This window comes from Xyrauchen texanus, chromosome 12, assembly GCF_025860055.1.
Source record: "Xyrauchen texanus isolate HMW12.3.18 chromosome 12, RBS_HiC_50CHRs, whole genome shotgun sequence".
NCBI classification, from domain to species: Eukaryota; Metazoa; Chordata; class Actinopteri; order Cypriniformes; family Catostomidae; genus Xyrauchen; species Xyrauchen texanus.
The window spans coordinates 27,432,527-27,452,977 of NC_068287.1; the positions used below are offsets into that span (position 1 = coordinate 27,432,527).

The 20,451-nt window shown below is 40.4% G+C and overlaps 1 protein-coding gene across 1 annotated transcript; it reads left to right on the forward strand.

Moving 5' to 3' along the window:
* The first annotated feature begins 1,803 nt into the window (after positions 1–1,803).
* Positions 1,804–19,576, forward strand: LOC127653277 (apoptosis regulator BAX). Its single transcript, XM_052139918.1, has 7 exons — positions 1,804–1,907; positions 1,997–2,041; positions 2,144–2,174; positions 18,201–18,356; positions 18,446–18,578; positions 18,735–18,827; positions 18,941–19,576. Exons 1-7 carry the CDS (start codon positions 1,898–1,900, stop codon positions 19,088–19,090), a joined length of 618 nt encoding a protein of 205 aa, XP_051995878.1. The 5' UTR covers positions 1,804–1,897; the 3' UTR covers positions 19,091–19,576.
* Positions 19,577–20,451: the final 875 nt, after the last annotated feature.

The window sequence follows — 20,451 nt, forward strand, 5'->3', positions numbered from 1 at the left end:
ATTTCTAATCGGGTGAATTTTAAGCTTCTGATCTGATATTACACAGTGTGTCTCAGTCAGCTTCCTGTGTTGAATTCGGGCACTGGCAAGGGTGTTCATCCACGTGTAGTAATGTCTGAAGAGGTGGACATACCCCCAATTATAAAAAGACTTGTAATTATAGTCCCACATTATCTTACAAAATGTTTATCAGGGCAAGTTTCTTGCTGGCATGGTGTAAAGAACACTTCTAAGAGCCATGTTATTTTAACTTTAAATATGAATAGGTGTTATGAATGTTCCCTTTATTAGGCTACTATGAAAATTGATTCTAACTAATCAACTAATTCATAATATGATAAACAATAAACTGTTAAGGAGTGTAGTAATGTTCATGTTAACCCCCAACAACTCTCACTGCAAAACAAAACAGCTGTTAGAGATTATTTCCCACAGGTGTCAATCCTTACCGCTCTTCCTTTCCTGGCCTCACTCTCCACAGAGGTCGCTCGGCCATGGCCAACATCACCACCACATACATCTTCTGTTTGCAGATGTACGTTTTTATAAGTGTGTCTGTGCAGTTAAACTGGAGTCTCTTAAACCTGCTTTCCTCTTAAAAGATGGTCCTCACAAGCTTGCCACAAATTGTTTCAGAAATTCTGACCTTAAGTCTGGAAAACTTTAGGAGCCATCGGTTGAAATTGATTTGCAAAATGGGAGGATGGGAAGAACCAAGGAAGACACAAAGTGCTTAGGCTACTGTCTCAATATGAATATGAAGAAATTTACCAAGATTTAGTAAGAAATAAATTCTTACATATGTAATGTGCTTCAGTGCAAGCAAATTGTTCTTCAGATAGAAAGATAGAAGAGAGATGTTCATAGAGGACATATTGAACATGACTTGGCCAGATGTCTATTGCATCCTCATTTATGTTACCCCCAAATACAGACAAACAGTATTGCTGAAATGACATGTTATTCCATAGAGCAATTTTCTGGTTCTTCATGGAGCACCTATTCTTCCTTTTTTTGAGCCATGATGACCTTCACTGGAGATGTACTGCTAGGAGGACTCATCATTTGGAGATTATAAAAAAGTTGAGGCAAAGATAATGGAGCAAAGCAACAGAAGTTATCAAGACTTTAAGACTGTGATATTGAACATTCATGAAGCAGACATAAACTATAAAAATATTTAGTCAGGTTATTGTGAGGACATTTGAATTAAAAAAGTTACACATTTAATCTGAATCAGGACAGATGTACAGATAAGAATTGAGCCAACAAAATATATATATATATATATATATATATGCCCATTATACATTTACACTACTGTATATGAATATTGGCCCATGACATGTCACATTTCTTTGTGTATTTCCATTATTACACAATAGTGATTTCATGTAATAATGTTGTCAAGCTCTTTGTACACTTATTGTTAATTTAATGTGTATTACCAATTATAAAGACGATGGTTCCATTGAGAATATGTTTCTTCTTATTTCCCTCTGTATAGAATTCCCCTAGAGTTAAAGCCCTTTTGCCAGATATGTTCAAGTCTACTGGAACACATAAAAAGACATTGTAGTATCATTTGTGAGGCAAATGCTGTCCTGTTCTATTTTATAAAAATAGCAGCACATTAGCCATCCACATCTGTTCTGCAAAATGTGTTTGATATTTTTGTCAATTATTAGTATTTATGGATCTCCATTTGTCAAATTATATTTGGACTATAATTTCTGTGCCATAAAATCACGTGTAATTGTTTTTGTGATTGATTGAGAAACTGTTCCCTTCCCAAGAAGAGAAGAGCAAGTTCGAAACTATGCTTGTTAGTTTCGCTTTTATTTTAGTATGACGCTTGCAGTAAAGATAATCTACTTTGGAACTGGGAAACAGATTCATGTCTTCAGGTACTGTTGACAATAAGTGTAGAACATTTTTATATTTCATTTATACAATTATTTATTGATGTATAGGTATATATATACATTTATCTCAGGAACAAGCAACCAGGAAGATAGCAGAGAAGTGATCATGGCATCTGGTAGGCTATAAGACTTCACGAAGCTGGACTTTTACATTATTTCTTTACATGAGCAGTCATGAAATCCAGTAGAGTAACATTTACTTTTCATGTATCTTATAGATGACTTGTTTTCACAGAATCTTGTAATTAGGTAAGTTTCCCTTTAATATTTGAAATCATCTTCGTGGATCACCCTTTTAACATTGCTTGTTGTTGTGAGAACGTATATTTGACACATAAAGAATATATATATATACGTAAATGTCATAACATTTTCATTGTTTTTTGTTGTGACATTGACATAGTTCCTCTTTCAGTTTCAGTGGCATTTGCTTTAGTATAGATGTAAATTATACATGTCTGTTATATTACACAAGTTTCACTGGTTAAAATGCTAATTCTGGAGCCAGTTCAGACCGGAAATGCATATAAACACATATTTTGTAATGTGAACCTATGGAATGATTTTCCGGACATTATTCAAAAGGAATTGCAAATTGTATTTGCAATTGCGTTTTCAATTTGTGGACGCATAAAATGTGACATAATCCAAACGCAATTGCAAATCGCGCATTACCGTTTGCATTTTCGTTTAAGCAAACGCACAGTGACTGCCAGATTTCAAATGGAAAAGCAAAGTCCGTTTGCAACTGTGTTTCCCATATCTTATGAGTTTTGGCCCTGTCATATTTAAATAGCAATTTCAATTACCACATCTGCTTTTTCACTTTCTCAGCGTCGCGTATGTAGCCAGCCAAAACTCAAATGGAATACTAATTCCCTTAGTATTTCCATTGACGCCTTACACGGAAACCTGTCAATCAGGGTCAAGGGTGGGATTATGCTATGGGGCGTGTTTGTCTTGGGAAGAGAGGTCACTCACAGTCGATGGTCAAGAGTCATTATATAAACAAGCATTAAAAGTAATGGACCAGAAATCTGTAAGATGGCATCACTGCATCATTCTAAGGAAGCATAATATCTTGAGTTTTGACAGTTTTGTAAATTTTTCTTTTTTAAAACTAATTTTTAAGTGTGTGAACAACGTTGCACCAGAAATATTCTGTCAACTAGTACATAAACAAAAGAGCGGAATAAGAACTAGAGGCACAATAAGTGGAACATATAGCCGCAAAACGTAGAGCAACATTTGGTCAGACATCATTTTCAGTAAGAGGCATATACATTTGTGGAATGCATCTGAAATTAAAACATTGACAGACTTCAAGGTTTTTAATACACATTTAAAGCAATGGCTGAAACTGAAACAACTTTGTGAACACTGACTGTACAGGACATAACACAATGCAAACAAACATAATGTTGCATATGTGAGCACGCACAGACATATGCACACTTTTGTGTTCTTGTATTGTTAAATGTGTCTAGACTTTGTTTTATAGTGACTTCCACATCTACTTAAGCCCATATCTTATTTCATATATGGGATGTATTTGTTGTATGTATTTTATTAATTATAAATCTTAAACTCAATACTCTGTAATTTTTGTTTTAAATTTATAAGCCTAACCAGGGACAGGGGTTGCAAATTAGTCATGGCTAGAAACATGTATGCGTGGCATCTACTTTGTATTCTTTATAAAGCAATGTTCTATGCATTTGTCCCTGTCAAATAAACATTAAAATAAATACAAAATAAATAAAGAGGTGATGCCCTGAACAGACGCCGGTTTATTTGATCTTGACCGTGGACTGTGAGTGACCTCTCTTCCCAAGACAAACACGCCCCATAGCATAATCCCACCCTTGACCCTGATTGACAGGTTTCCGTGTAAGGCATCAATGGAAATACTAAGGGAATTAGTATTCCATTTGAGTTTTGGCTGGCTACATACGCGACGCTGAGAAAGTGAAAAAGCAGACGTGGTAATTGAAATTGCTATTTAAATATGACAGGGCCAAAACTCGTAAGATATGGTAAACACAGTTGCAAACGGACTTTGCTTTTCCATTTGAAATCTGGCAGTCACTGTGCGTTCGCTTAAACGAAAATGCAAACGGTAATGCGCGATTTGCAATTGCGTTTAGATTATGTCACATTTTATGCGTCCACAAATTGAAAACGCAATTGCAAATACAATTTGCAATTCCTTTTGAATAATGTCCGGAAAATCATTCCATATGAACCAACATCCTGGTGTGATTTTTTTTTCTTTTTCTTTTTCTTTTCTTCTCAATGTTAAAATAATGTCTCTTATCGCAGAGACAATGTAAGTAAGCCATTTGTAGGTTGATTTCCCCCAAATAATATAAACATTGGCTCTGTAGCGCTTTCAAACATTATTCACTTAGTTTGAGTGACAACTTCTGGCTCAACCAATTGCATGACTTTGCGGCGGGAGTACAGTGCACAGTTTAGCTGTAAATTTAATAGTTTTTGCAAACAATAGAAGATTAAGAGTTGCAAGAGCATTCAGGAATCTTTTTAGAAATAATATATATATCTTAATATCCTTTCTGATCTTTACAGTCAGTCGTCAATAAAGTCAGACATAGCGTGGAAACTGCAACTCCTCTCGTTTACCCTGTAAAGCCTGACATATGAAAGAATAGTAAAAAAGTATACATATTTTGACATTAAACTGTTTTTAGTACAATTAGACAAACTATAAAAAGTTGTAAATTAAATATGCACATGACATGTTTTTTTATGCATCATATTTGCAGGGGTGAAAAGGGTACTGAAAAAATTATAATCAAGTAAAAGTACTGTTACTTCTTAAAAAAATTAGTTTGAGTAGAGTAAAGGTACCTCAAGTAAGAGTAAAAGAGTAGCTCATTTAAAAGTACTCATTTTAATTTTAAAATATAGCACACATACCATAATTTACATTCCCTTTTATGGCTGGTTGCCAGAAAGAATAAAAAATATAGGTATTTTATAGGTGTTTGTGACTGCCAACTTTTAAAATACATCATTTATCTATGACACTGTAAACACTACATGAATCTGATTTAAAAAAAAATGTGACATGATTACAGAAATGAAAAGATAAAAAGTTATTTTCAATATCATAATGAATGAAACAATTACATTAAAATCAGTTTACGTGCAGGGTCTAAATTTCCCTTAATGCTGATTGAGAGTGTTATCGTTGTGCATAAAACATGTTCAAACAATGCAAAAAAAACCCCCACTAAAAGCAGGGTCACTTGGCACAGTAGAGGCGGTAGAGCAGTTGTTTGGTACAGGGGCCACTTCGGGCTTTAAAGGGATAGTTCAGACAAAAATGTAAGTTCGCTCATTATTTAGTCACCCTTATGCCATCCCGGATGTGTATGACTTTCTTTTCTTATCAGCAGAAAACAAATTAAGATTTTTAGGAGAATATTTCAGCTCTTTTGGTCCATACAATGCAAGTGAATGGGTGCCCAAAAAGTTCGAAAAATCACATAAATCAGCATAAAGTAGCCTAATTCATGTGACTCCAGTGGTTATATCCATGACTTCATAAGTGATATGATAGGTTTGGTGAGAAACAGATCAATATTTAAGTTAGACATTCACTGCTTAGTCAATCTCCACTTAAACTTTCATTAGGGCCCAAGCCTTGAAAAGGCAAGGCCCTATTGTTTTCGTTAGGATGACTATGATTATTATTTTTTTTACGACTATTGGGGCACTTTTGGGGCTCTTAACGTGCTCGAAAACTCTTGAAACTTTGCACACGGGTCAGAACCCGCGGCCATTAGGGCCGGGCTGAAGCTGGTACCGAGGCGTGGCAGGGGGGCTCGACGGCGCCCCCTGGAACGGGGTCCGAAATCTTGGTCCATAAATCAAACACGCTTGCATGTAATAATATGAAACTCGGTACACATATAGATCTCATCGTTTCATATATCCTTCATACTTTTACTTTTTACCTCAGCCCAACAGGAAATCGTCTATTTAGGGTTGTTTGGAAAAGGCATGCAATGGAATTTGAAATACTCCTCCTAGAGAATTCCACCAATCGCCACGAAACTCGGTCAGCATGAAGTCAAGACATTGAGGATGAAAAATTGCCGGCGTATTTTTGATATCTCGAACGGTTTGGCCGTGGCGAGGAAACGAAATGATGGCGCGAAAGAGAAACAGGAAGTGTGTTATAACTTCTGCATACATTAATTGATCTCGATGAAACTTCAGCAGTTTGTTCGCTGTAAGAGCCCGATCGCATGGATGTGACTATTGTGAGTCAAAGTTATAGCGCCACCAACTGGCAGAAGGAAGTGTGTCACTTTCAAAATGCTTTGAAATCACCCTCTTATTTTTACCCGATTTACTTAAAACTTTTGGTGTGTAATGTAAACACACGGCAGATGTAGACATATGAAAGGATTATTGATATCTTGGATACTGTTGCAGCGGCAATGCTTCAAACTTCGAATATTATTTTTTGATGCTTTTTAGACTCTTAGCATACTTGAAATTGCATGAAACTCGACAGACACATCACATTTATTAGCCAGTAGACATGTGCAAAGTTTCAGAAACGGGCGTGGTGCAGGGGCTCAGTAGCGCCACCTTTTGACAAAAGTGAGGGGTTGGTTTTATACTTTAACCCACAGTCACAAAACTCAGTAATTATATTGTTCTCATCGAGCCGGACAACTTTCTAATTTACAGTCATTAGCTCAGACCAACAGAAAGTCAGATATTTTGGTTTGAATGTGGATTTTTTGGAGAATTTTCTCTGCCTCTCCCACTGACCCTACGTCTCTCTGTGTCTGGGGGAGGGGGCTGATTTTGCTGATGAGTGAAATGCTTTTATTTTTGTTTTTCAAGGTTTTGGGGCCCTTAACGTGCTCAAAAACTCTTGAAACTTTACACGGGTCGGAACCCGCGGCCATCAGGGCCGGGCCGAAGATGGTACCCGAGCGTGGCAGGGGGCTCCACAGCGCCCCTGGAATGGGATTCAAACACTTGTCCGTATATCAAACATGCTTGCATGTAATAATATGAAACTCGGTACACTTGTAGATCACATCGGGCCGAACAACTTTCGTGCTCTAAGTTTTACGCCAGCCCAACAGGAAGTCGGCTATTATGAGTTGTTTGGAAACACATGCTCTGGAATTATATATATTTCTCCTAGAGAATGAATCCAATCGCCACCAAACTCGGTCGGCATGAAGTCAAGACATTGAGGATGCTACATTCGGACGGATTTTTGATATCTCGAACGGTTTGGCCGTGGCAAGGAAATTGATTTAGGACTAAAAAGGACACATGAAGTGTGTTATAACTTAGTTAGTTCTATCTACAGTTACAAAACTCGGCGTGTATATTGTTCTCGTCGAGCTGAACAACTTTCTAATTTACAGTCATTAGCTCCGACCAACAGAAAGTCAGATATTGTGGTTTGAATGTGGATTTCTCTGAATTTTTCTCTCTCTGACAGACAGACCTGCGATTCTGTGTGTGTGTGTGTGTGTGTGTGGGGAGGGAGGGAGGGAGGGAGGGAGGGAGAAGGGTTTTCTGTTGGGTGAGATTTGCATTAAGATATTGTTTTTCAAGGTTTCCGGGACTTTTGGGGCCCTTAACGTGCTCAAAAACTCTTGAAACTTTGCACACGGGTCAGAACCAGCGGCCATCGGGGCCGGGCTGAAGCTGGTACCGGGCGTGGCAGGGGGCTCGACAGCGCCCCTTGAGCGGGGTCTGAAAACTTGGTCCATATATCAAACATGCTTGCATGTAATAATATGAAACTTGGAACACTTCTAGATCTCATCGGGCCGAACAACTTTCGTGCTCTAAGTTTTACGCCAGCCCAACAGGAAGTCGGCTATTATAGGTTGTTTGGAAACACATGCTCTGGAATTATATATATTCCTCCTAGAGAATTAATCCAATCGCCACCAAACTCGGTCAGCATGAAGTCAAGACATTGAGGATGCTACATTGCGGATGGATTTTTGATATCTCCAACGTTTTGGCCGTGGCGAGGAAATTAATTTATGAATAAAAAGGACAGCATAATAATGGGAGCATAAAAGCAATCCATACGACTCCATTGGTATAATTCATAATTCCCACAGTGTACTTGCTTGTTATATTAGCTACTACAAAATATATAAATACATTTACTATCTTAACTTTAATGATCTACTTAACATAATGATAAATAATCGTAAAATATGATATCAGTATGCTATATATTGTGAATACACCCATGTTAAACATAAAAATGTACTTCCATTGCATATCATAGGAACACATAAGTGTAAATTATAATTACATTAATAAACCTGTACAAAGACCTCCAGATAAATACTGGCCTTCTGGATTAACACATTTAAGTGCTGCAAAAGATATTGGCCTATGACATCCTATGACATTAAAAATTATTCTACATTTGAATTACCTCATAGATGTGACTATTGTGGTTCACGGTCATAGGCCCTGTCCCAAATGGCACACTTCATATGAATTTTCAGTCTTGTGTACTTATTTCATGTGTCCATTAACTCCATGAGACCGTAGGGTGTCTCATTTTTCATTTTAGGTATCAGAAGGGTGCTCACGCATACTTTGTGGTTGATATGTGCCCTCGATGGGCACTTTTGCAGAGCCCACACTGATGCAAGGTCTACAGCACACATCTTCTCGACAGTCAAAGCGAGGTTACGTTATTGCCCATCGTGCACAGCAACCCTAAAGGCACGGGGGTGGCGGTGCCACCGGCTTGGGCCCGCCATCGCTGCTTGCAGCTATATTTTTCTTTTGTTTTTGGTGATTCACATTCTTCATGCATATCACCATCTACTGAGCAGGGAGAATAATTTCTTGCAAAAATTGACTTAAATATTGATCTCCCCCACACCTATCATATCACTTCAAAATCATGGATTTAACCACTGGAGTCACATGGATAACGCCCGTTTCACACATACTCCGTTTGCAGTGCGTATGCGGTGCGTATTTTTTTCCGTACCCATGTTAACATGTTAGAGCTTTTACACTGCACGCGGATGCAGTCCGTCGATCCCTTCCAGTTGCGGTGCGTATACAGCAGTGTAGCGATCGTTTCTGCACCGAGTCTATTTTTTCCGCACTGAATTAAAGTGGCAGCACATTGTTCACATTAAAATAGACATAGATTGACAAGAAACTGTAATAATTTCATAATATACGCATCATTTCAGTTAATGTGTTCTACAGTTACTAAATTACAGGGTCAAGAAAAACAAAAAAGTATGATTATAGTCCCAAAAGTTGCAAAATGCAATCATATATGATTTTTTTAACCCTAAAAAACCCCAAATGAACCCAAATGCGTCTCATTGTTCTCCTTCTTAGCAACAGATATAGCGCGATAGCTTTTCTTCTGTCAACAACTCCAACTACATGTAAAACATAGAATCACAATGATTAAAATACATTTTCAAAATTACTTACACATTTTTGATTTTGTGGCACACAGAAACTGCGGATCAGTGAAAGCACTATAGCGTGTGCTGCTCCTGTACCGTATACGCACCGCAATACAGGGAGTATGTGTGAAACGGGCGTAAGGCTACTTTTATGCTGCCTTTATGTGCTTTTTGGAGTGTCAAATTTTGGCATCCATTCACTTGTATTTAATGGACCAGAGCTGAAATATTCTTCTAAAAATCTTAATTTGTGTTCTGAAGAAAGTCATACACATCTGGGATGGCGTGTGGGTGACTAAATAATGAGAGAAGTTTCATTTTTGAGTGAATTATTTCTTAAAGTAGCACATGGGGGCCACATTGTCCTCCTTTTGAGATACAATTTTCCACATTGATTTAGTTTGTGTAACTTTTAAGCCCAGAAATGGTTGTGTTCTCTTTCTAATGCATGATGCACAATTTTCATGCTTCAAGTTTGTGACTGGTGGAATATTCTGCTGAAGTATTGCTCTGCAAATGTTGATACTTTTCTATCAGGCATTTAAAAAATACGATAAAGGCTAAGCATAATTATAAAATATTTTATCATCTTTACTTTCCTGGTAATTTATACAAATTAACACTATCTCTACATCGGTATCTTGATAGCAATATAGCAATAAACAAATAGCAATATTATTAAAAATATTATTATTAAATATATTATATTACATTAATACATTAATACTTTTAATGCAAAAAAGTTATTCAGCCAAACGTAGTGAGTGGTTTTCTCGTTTCCTTGTTATTGTTGTTTGATTAATAGCCTTTATATGATAGCCTACTAGACACTTGTCAATTCGGTTACATGTACACATCAAGTCCAACATTTGATATGTCCAACAGCATACGTTCACTTTAGACCAAACCAATTGCATTTACATTAATACCTCATCAAGACGAGCATTGGTGGAAGTGTATTTGACCGTTTAGTCGTGTACCCACATTAGCGTTCAAACATTAGCCGTCTGTCAGTCAAATAGTGTGCAGCTACAGACGTCTGGAAATAAAAGTGGTTGTCTTGCTTACGTGATTAATGTAATGAACACCCCTTTTCTAGATGTAGAATATAGACTAAGTGTAGAAAATTACTCAAATATTTATCATCGATATCGCGGACATCTCTCTCTTTTTTCAGATAAGCATCAAGATTGTTTTCTTGCCCAGCCCTATTGATAACATTGCATTAATCTCTCACAACATCTCATTGATAGATAGTTAAATTACAGGCTATGTTATAGATACACAAAATCTAGTAAGCAAAATTATTAAATTTAACTCGATAGATTTCTTCAAATTAGAGGCAGGATTAATGCTGATATCTGGCTTGAGCAAGTTAAACTCACATGATACAATCATGCAATTGGCCTTTTTCACTGTGAAAATTCAAGTTTTTTATGTGTGATTTGATTGGATGGGAGTCATGAGACTCTCTCCAGCCAATCATGTTGATAGATACAAATAAAATCAGGATAGGGAAGTAGCCACCACAGATTGTGGGAAAATAGCGCAGTGGGCCTGGGCTTTTCAGAGATAACAAATGTTTTACAGTTTGGCAATGACATCTTCCTCTCCTTGGTCTATAAATATGGATTGAAATGTATTACAGCTATCAATCAAATACAATATGAATAAAATATTCTTTTTTCAATAAACAATTTTTAGAATATGTATTTTATGCATAGGATGACCACCCGTCCCGCGTAGCGCGTGCGCGCACAGCGTTTGAAGCCCAATTCATACGTCCCGCAAATTGAGACCATGTCACGCATAATCAATGCTTGCTCAAAAAAAAAGTTGGTCGCTCTATATCCTCGAGCCCCAGGCAGCCAAACGAACATTACTTGACAGTTCAGTAGTACGCAACTGTTGCCACACCCACGTGACACACCCCTCAGTTTTTCGTTGTTGTCATGACAGCGCACGCACATGCATACCAGACACTGGGAAGGAACTTTTAGATGCGCGCTTTCCAATTCAAAAAATGGAGAAAGAGACTGAGTCTGAGGCACCGCCATAATCAAAAAAGAGAAGGTGTTGGGGGGATACCGAGAGGGCTTTTTGTGACCTTTGCAAAACGTCCTTCTCAATCGGACATGGAGGGGAATACGATGCCAAACAACACAGACTCACGGAGACTCACAAGAAACGTGTCCAACAGAAAGAGACATCCAAATCTATGGATGCTTTCCTCCGACCTAAAAACGACTTTCTAGCTGACAAAGTGACTGCTGCAGAGGTGACGAGTGTGTATCACACTGTCCAACACGCTACATCATATCAGGCAGGAGATTGTGGCACAAAGCTAGCCCAAACGATTTATCCGGACTCGGACATTGCCAAGAGGATGGCCTGTGGTCGGACGAAGGCAGAAGCCATTGTCACGGATGTGCTTGCCCCTGCCTCCGTCGAAGATTGCTTAAAAGTCCTCAGAAGACCACTGAATGAGCAACGAGAGGAAACAACCAAGGTAATGTTAAAGTTATGTTCATGGATGTAAAATTGTTGTGTGTTAGCTATTTGTGACTAAAAATGATCGTTGCTTTAATTCTGTCTCTTATCTTTCTTCTTTATTTGATTCAGATGCTGGTGAAAAGGTTTGAATCCTAAAGATGTCCCCAAAGTCCTAAAGGTGTCCCCAGAACACTGAACAGTTTTTTTTTTCCTGTGCCTGCCTTTACTAAAATGCAAGTTCACCATCCTTCCTCCCCCTTCTCGTTCCGCGAACCTCTGGAGTTGTGAGTTAAGACTTTTTTTTTTACTGTTCCTGTGGTGTTGAGCAACTACAATTCCTGTTAATCCTATAATTTTATATTATAATTTATTTAAAGTGAATAAATTGTAATGAAAAATAAATAAAATTAAATAGCTAAAGTAAATCGTAAGTGGAAGTGCATCTGTTCAATTCATTGAATGTTCAAAATATTATTAATCTTTATTTAGAAAAAAAATACACATTGGTTGGCCTATTCATGAGGATACATCAGCAATTACACATGTTTAGGGGAATAGGGCATTATTAATATACCATGTGTGGTATGTGCTAGAAATGGGTAAACCACTATCAGTGAGTCTGCCCGTGGGGTGGGGGCACTGCCGCGCCAGGCAGTGTCCCACATTGTCCCTCAGAAACATACCCCTTGTCCCCCCTTGGGCTTATTAGCAGGTGGTCACCCTATTTATGCACCAAACACTATATTGACATTTAAAAAAGGGAAAATGTCAAATTTTTTGACTTGGTTTCATGAACTTATGGTAAGATGATATCATAATAGCTTGTAATGTAAAATAATGAGATCTTTATAATGACAGAGCAGGCTGCATATATGAAAATACACAGAAATATTATTTCATGCTTTAAATATATCTTCTAAAATGTATATTTTGTCAGAAAATGTAAGAAATTTCAAAGCTGATTTTTGTTTTTTTGCGATGGGCATGAATTTAATGTAATGGTGACTGAGCGATATACCTAAAAAAAAACTGTTGTATCAGATTTGACACATGGATTTCAAATAAAATAAATAAAATGACAATATAAAATGTTTTGACCAAGCACAAGTTGCTTATATTCAGCAAATACTCATTTGAAAATGTCAGTCTGCCAGGGGCGGGGGAGACCCCTTCTGTTCCCCAAGAACGCGGCAGGGGATTCCGTCCGCCAGTGGCTGGAGGACTGCCTCCGATCCTTCCGTCGTCCATTAGAGTGTTCTTTTTTTCCTCTCTCTCTCCCACTGCCACTCCGCGTTGGCCTTTTCCCTCTCTTTTAAATTTTACAGTGTTTTTTTAGGGGGGTACTACACTGTTACATACACTGGGGAAGTATCCCCCCTCCATATTTTAATAAATTTTGTTTCCCTCCCCCTGCCCCCTCCCAGATTCAGGAAGGCAGGGATGACATGCCGGCAGATGTGGCTTAGGGCACGCCCTCCCCCAAGGAAAGAGGGGGGATGTACGTCATGCCGGGGGCCCCTCAGCCTGAGAGAACGAGGGAGGAATGTGACAGGGTGGAGGGCAGGGCCTATTATTATATTATTAAACTAGTATTTATATTGTCAAGCCGGTTCTCGCCGCCTCTTTCCCTTGAATTTCTTTACCCTCCGCGCTGTACCTTCTATCCACGGGTATGAGGACATCCCGGCTGGCGCTTGGGGATTTCAATGGGCGCGGTTTCACCGGGTAATTCCCCTCAGATCTCCCGTTCCCCAGCACGCTAGTTTTCTCCCGTACGGTTCCAAAATGAGACCAGCACGTCTCATGGCCAGCTTGATGTCTCTTTCATGGACTGCGAGCACGATGAGTCTTCGATCACTGTATCGGAGAATGAACTGGCGATGTCGGATGCTGAGGACTCGACTGGGCTACCATCTTTGGGTCTGCCCACCCAGTCTGAGGCGCAGAGCTGCCCGCCATGCTTGCCCGGGCTGCCGTGATTATCTGGTTGGACTGGAACCCTCCACCCTCCCCTGAGCACTCGCGGCTTGATGATTGGTTCCTGGGTTCGGGGCGCCGCTCACGGCCATATCCCCACCCCCATTTCATTCCGGAGGTGCACAAAGAACTGACGAGGTTATGGAGGGCACCTGGTTGCGATGCACCTGCAAAATGCTGCCACCTGTCGGGATTGTCCAGTGCTCCCATCCAGAGCCTGGAGGGCTATGTCGTCTCTGGCGACCAAAGCCTACAGTGCCGCTACAGTCTGCTCGCTGAGGGCGTCCCCCTGCAGCGGCGAAAGCCCAGGCGGCTCCGCCTCAGCCCGAGCCCAGCTCTCTGCATCAGCGTAGAGTCAACCCGCAGGAAGCTAATGCTCCCAGTCTCGGACGAGCCAGGTAGCGAGATGTCCAACACAGAGCTGGTATCAGACCACTCCATACCCCGGTGGAGGGCCAGGAGGTAAATCTTTTGTTTCTTCCTCTTTTTCCTTCGCAAATTTTAAAAAAAGAGTGGTTTCCTCACTCTTTGGGTCACGTAATCAGTGTTCACGACGGCCATTGTCATGGCGACCAGACACTGAGCACTTGCAGAACACGGTCCTCCCGCCATTTGCGCACCAGCGCCATGCCTATGGCCAACAAGTCTCGAGGATGGTCTCAGCGCAGCCATCTTGGGACAAAGCAACGCTCCTCGATGTGGCATCACCTGCTCCTCCCCACCATGATGCCCCACCTCCAGGTTCATCTGACACGATCGTCCCTTTAATGCCCTTTGCCCGGAACTAGCGCTTTCCAACCCATCACAGTGGCTGACCAGGACCATCCAACTCTGCTACGTGATTCAGTTTGCCAGGCGCCTGTCCCGGTTCAGTGGCATCTGCTTCTCTTCAGTGCAGAGCGAGAACACCGCCACCCTGTGTGCGGAGATCACTAAACCTTCTTCGCAAGGGTGCGATGGAGCCTGTCCCTCTAGCCGAGATGGGGGAAGGGTTCTACTTCATCTTACCAAAGATAGGCGGTGTGTTGCGGCCAATCTTGGACCAGCAAATTCTGAACCGAGCATTACACACACTCCCGTTCAAGATACTAACGCAGAAACACATTTTGACATGCGTCCTACATCAAGATTGGTTCGCAGTGGTAGACCTGAGGGATTTGTACTTTTACGTCTCGGTTTTACCTCAACACAGACAACAGTACAAGGTCCTCCCCTTCGGCCTCTCCCTGTCCCCTCGCATCTTCACGAAAGTCGCAGAGGCAGCTCTTGCCCCGTTAAGGGAAGTGGGCATCCACATACTCAACTACCTCGATGACTGGCTGATTCTTGCACACTCACGAGAATTGCTGTGCACGCACAGGGACCTGGTGCTCTGGCAGCTCAGCTGTCTAGGCCTTCAGGTCAACTGGGAAAAGAGCAATCTCTCCAAGGTTTAGAGCATCTCTTTTCTCGGTATGGAGTTAGACTCGGTCTCAATGATAGCTCGTCTCACAAGCGTGCGTACACAGTCAGTGCTGAACTGCCTGAAGTCATTCAGGCTGAGGACAGCGGTTCCATTGAAACACTTTCAGAGGCTCCTGGGGCATATGGCTTCCTCACGCAGCTTGGGTTGATGCATATGAGACTACTTCAGTACTGGCTTCAGACTCGAGTCCCGAGATGGGCATGATGCCATCATGCGCTCTGCCGCCACTTATTCAGCCCTACATCCTTATTCAGCAGTTCCCCTACATCAGGTTTCCAGAGGCGTAGTGGTCACCATAGATGCCTCCAAGTTGGGCTGGGGTGCTGTGTGCAAAGGGCACGCAGCCGCTGGTTCCTGGACAGGACTGCAACTGGGTTGGCACATCATCTGCCTAGAGTTGCTGGCTGTACTGCTCGCCATGCAGAGGCTATTGCCATACGAGGCAGCTTTATGCCCTGAAGTGGCGCTTGTTCACGAATTGGGGTTCTTCCTTCCCTTGGGGACCCCCAGAGATACGCAATCGGATCAGTGCTTTCCATCCTGCAGGAGAGGCTGTAGGAACGGCTATCCCCCTCCACCTTGACGGTGTATGTAGCCACTATAGCGGCTCACTATGATGCAGTGGACGGTAAGTCCCTAGGGAAGCATGACCTGATAATCAGGTTCCTCAGAGGTGCCCGGAGGCTAAATCCTCCCAGGCCATGCCTCTTCCCCTCGTGGGATCTCTCCACGGTCCTCCTGGGCCTTCGTGGAGCCCCCTTTGAGCCACTAGATTCAGTCGAGGCTGAAAGCCCTGTCCTTGAGATGGCCCTCCTGATTGCGCTCACCTCCATCAAGAGGGTTGGGAACCTGCAAGCATTTTCTGTCAGTGACACTTGCCTGGAGTTTGGTCCTGCAGAATCTCAAGTGATCCTGAGACCCCGGCTGGGCTCCACTACCCCCTTCAGGGATCAGGTGGTGAGCCTGCAAACGCTGCCCCTGGAGGAGGCAGACCCAACCCTATCGTTGCTGTGTCCGGTGCAGAGCTTTAGACGCTCTGAGCAGCTCTTTGTCTGCTTCAGCGGAGAGCAGAAAGGGAACGCTTTCTCCAAACAGAGGCTTAAGAACTGGATCGTGGATGCCATCACTCTGGCATACCAGTCTCAGGCATTGCCTGCCCCTTTGGTAATACAAGCACACTCCACTAGGAGTGTGGCATCTCGTGGGCACTGGCCCATGGCACCTCTCACCAGACATCTGCAGTGCAGTGGGCTGGGCTACACCCAATACCTTTGCGAGATTTTACATCACAGAGTTGAGCCGGTTTCATCCAGTGATTTGTCAGGTACGAACAGGTAGATTTTGGTAATACGGAACAACTGGCCGGGTGTATCACTTGCATATAGCGCCCTTCCCCTCCCCTGAGGTGAAAGCATGTGCTTTTACCCCAAGTCGAGTTCACGAAGTCGTGGACACATGATGTCCTTCATCCCTTGCCCTGTTGCTCACGAATTCGGTGGAGGAGTTACTCAGGTAACCCCCTGTGATGTATTTTCCATGGTACGGTCTGTCAGCAGACCCACGTCTCCCCTGGGCAAAGCCCTCTCTGCCCCCAGCCGCCGTGTTTGTAGAGCTCCTCCCCTTTGAGGCAGGACCTACCACCGCGCCCCTTCCATGTGCGGTTAGTGACCCCACGTGTTGTTTTGCCACATTTTGTCCTCCCCTTTTGGGCAGGATGTGGTCTCTGTGGGTTATTTTCCCCCTGAAAGGATAGGAATGGAAAAGAACACCTTCCCCGATCTCTATAATAGCATTAGATGGCCCCAGCCGGATCTAATACTCTGTGGAGAGAAAACATAGAGAAAAAAAAGCTGCGGCTGGCGTGGCCTGCTCCCATGCTAGTTACATCGCTTCCCCCCCTCAGGGATGTGGGGAACTACATGATGTCTTTTTTGGGTGTTGGGGGAGGTTACGTGCAGACTGATGCACCTGCTATTACGCACGCAGCAGCTTGCTTGCACCTGCATCAGCAGTTCACGTAACACGGTTCAGCTGTTGTGTCATTTTTCTATAGTGACCCCTAGTGTCACTACATCAACACAATGTCGACTGAGTGGCAGAAGGGGAACTTCTTGGTTACTGTTGTAACCTTGGTTCCCTGATGCATTCCTTCTCCTTTTATACTGGTATAAAATTAAAATGGCATGCAAATTCTTATTTTTGTAATCTGATTATATAATACAGATTACATGTACCACAATAGTAACAACATAATTATTTTGATCAAAAATATTTTTACTAGTAAGTAGTACATTGTTAATATCAGTGTTGGGTGTAATGAATTACTAAGTAAGTAATTACTATAATTAAATTACTTTTTCAATGAAAAAAGTAAATTAAGGGACTTCTGTTAATTTTCAATAATTTTAACAGTTACTTCTGATGTGTGTTAAATACTGTATAGACTATAGAACAATTGTATATAAAACAATAGTGAATTTAAAATTTTAATTGAATGTCTAATTTAATGCAGCCCGCTTTAATTCTTTGACCAGTCCATTAATAATTTATTTGATTTTATATGATTTATTTGAAAGAATTAAAAGAATAATTTCATGTCTATCCTTGTATTTTTCATCTGGTCGAGGCTGTTAAGGGTTTTAGAATGTAATTAGTAATAAGTAATGCAATTCCTTTTCAGACAGAGTAATTAGTACAGTAATCTAATTACACTATAGAAGATGTAATTAGTAGTTAGTAATTAATTACTTTTTTAGAGTTACTTACCCAACACTGGTCAATATGTGAAATTGCAATTTCAATTAATAAGAAATTTGAATTGTAGAAATTCACATCCTGCACAATCCTTATTTGTTCATGTTGTAGAGTACTGCGGGATCAGGTACAGAGGGCAGGTAGGCTTGCACACACTATTCCAGAACTGCAGCCAATGAATGATGAGCAGGAGAAGTTACTGGAACAGATGGCTGAAGTCATCATATTATACGGGGACGATCTTGATCGGGATGTAAAATTTAAAAAGTTAGTGTCGACAGGCCTTTTGTATATCTTATTACATTGAATATGAGAATGAAAGGACGATTTATTAATCATAAATTGTTTCATTTTAGCATGGTCGATGGGTTTGCACGTGTGGCGGATAGTCAGAGTTTTCTGATGCTTGTAGATAAAGTTTTTGTTGATGGTATCACCTGGGGCAAAATTGTCATGCTGATCTGTGTTGTTGGAAAATCACTGGCTAAGGTATGCAATGCTTTCCTTATTTATTTGTGTTTCAATTCCCCAACCTTGTTTATGCTCTAATGCAGTACTAATGAGATCAATGTATGTTCCATGTTTACACTTTAATGTAATAGAGGTGCATGCATTATTATTATTATTTTGTTTTGTTATTGATAGATTCTTGCTGACTTAGTCTCAGTAATTGTGTCTTGGACACTAGATTACTTCAAGAATAAGCTGCTGTATTGGATCTGCAATATGGGAGGATGGGTAAGATTTGATAACCATAATGTATGTTTTAACAGAATGTCTGAGACATACACTGTAAAAAGCTGTCATTGAATACATATATATATATTATTTTATTATTTTTTTCAATGCAGATAAATAGTATCTCTTCCTTGGCTCATTACTCCTATGAGCAAGATTCTGGTTCTTCAACCAGCCTGGTCTCACCTTTCTCTGGAGTCGTATTTATCAGTGGGCTACTGCTTGGTGGCCTCATTGTCTGGAGACTAAACAGATGTGCCTGAGTGGGGTCAAGGGAGGTTTGAAGTGTGAAAAGGAAAGCTAAAGGATGGATGCAGTAATGGACCATAACAAACCAAAAATGGTTTGGAGACCAAAAAAGAAAAATAGGAGAAGAGAATGCTGCTTGGGATTGGCATGCACTATTTTGAAGTTTCATAGATATTAGTCTTTTCTTATAAAAAAAAGTTTTAATTGGAAGAGTATATAATTGCATATTATGATATTTGCAAAAAATAAAAGTGAAATGAGGTGAAAAAGTATAAATAATATATTGAGAAAGGAGAGATAAAAGAATGGCACTTTTCTTATATATATATTATAGCATTTTTGAAAGCATGTCCAAAAGGGGAAGTATAGCAAAAACCAGCAAGACTTGAAATATCAGAGTGCAGTACAAGACTGTTTACTGTAATCTCTAGTGGTCTCTACCTCAGTTTCACTAGTGCCATTATTTTACATTTAGATTTTCATTGAAACTATGACTCTTTCCTGCAATAATAAAATAAAAATAATTAAATAGCTTAAGTGCCTTCACTGTTTATTTTCATTATAGGAAATCCCCTATCTAACTTTTTATGTATGTCAAAAATAATAATATGAAGAATTATCATTATAATAACTGTTTTAAGTGTCTTCAATGTTTATGTTAATTTTAAGTACAGGAAAAATGCCTATCCCTTTATATATATATATATAAGGGATAGGCTATATTTATAAAAAGGGATTTTTTCTGTACTTAAGATTAACATATGGATATATATCTCTTAGGATAAATAATAAATACCTTTTGTGTTGCGACTCCTGCATCCTCCTTGCACCCCATCATGAACTTTGTTACAATAACATTATGTATCAATATGCATACCTTCCAAGTTTGTACTGTACTTTTGTTTTATTTTAGTTTATGATATTTACATTTTCTTGAATAGTTCACTTTCTACCAAATTACATTTTATTGCCCAGCTCTTCTCTCCGTTTAACCAGTAAGTGTGACAGGCTCACCGACTAGGAGGGAAAGATCAGCAAAATCAGTAACAGTGACACACAAATGTTACACCCCCCACCCAAATCAAGTTCTGAGACTGCTAGTGCGACCTCAGCTTTATTCATGTGATTATCTAGTCAGCCAATCGTGTGGCAGCATTGCAATGCATAAAGTCATGCAGATACGGGCCAGGAGCTTCTGTTAATTTTCACATTAACCATCAGAATGGGGAAAAAAAATTGATCTCAATGATTTCGACCGTGGCATAATTGTTGGACCCAGACAGGCTGGTTAAAGCATTTCTTTAACTGCTGATCTCCTGGGATTTTCACACACAACAGTCTCTAGAGTTTACTCAGAATGGAGCCAAAAACAAAA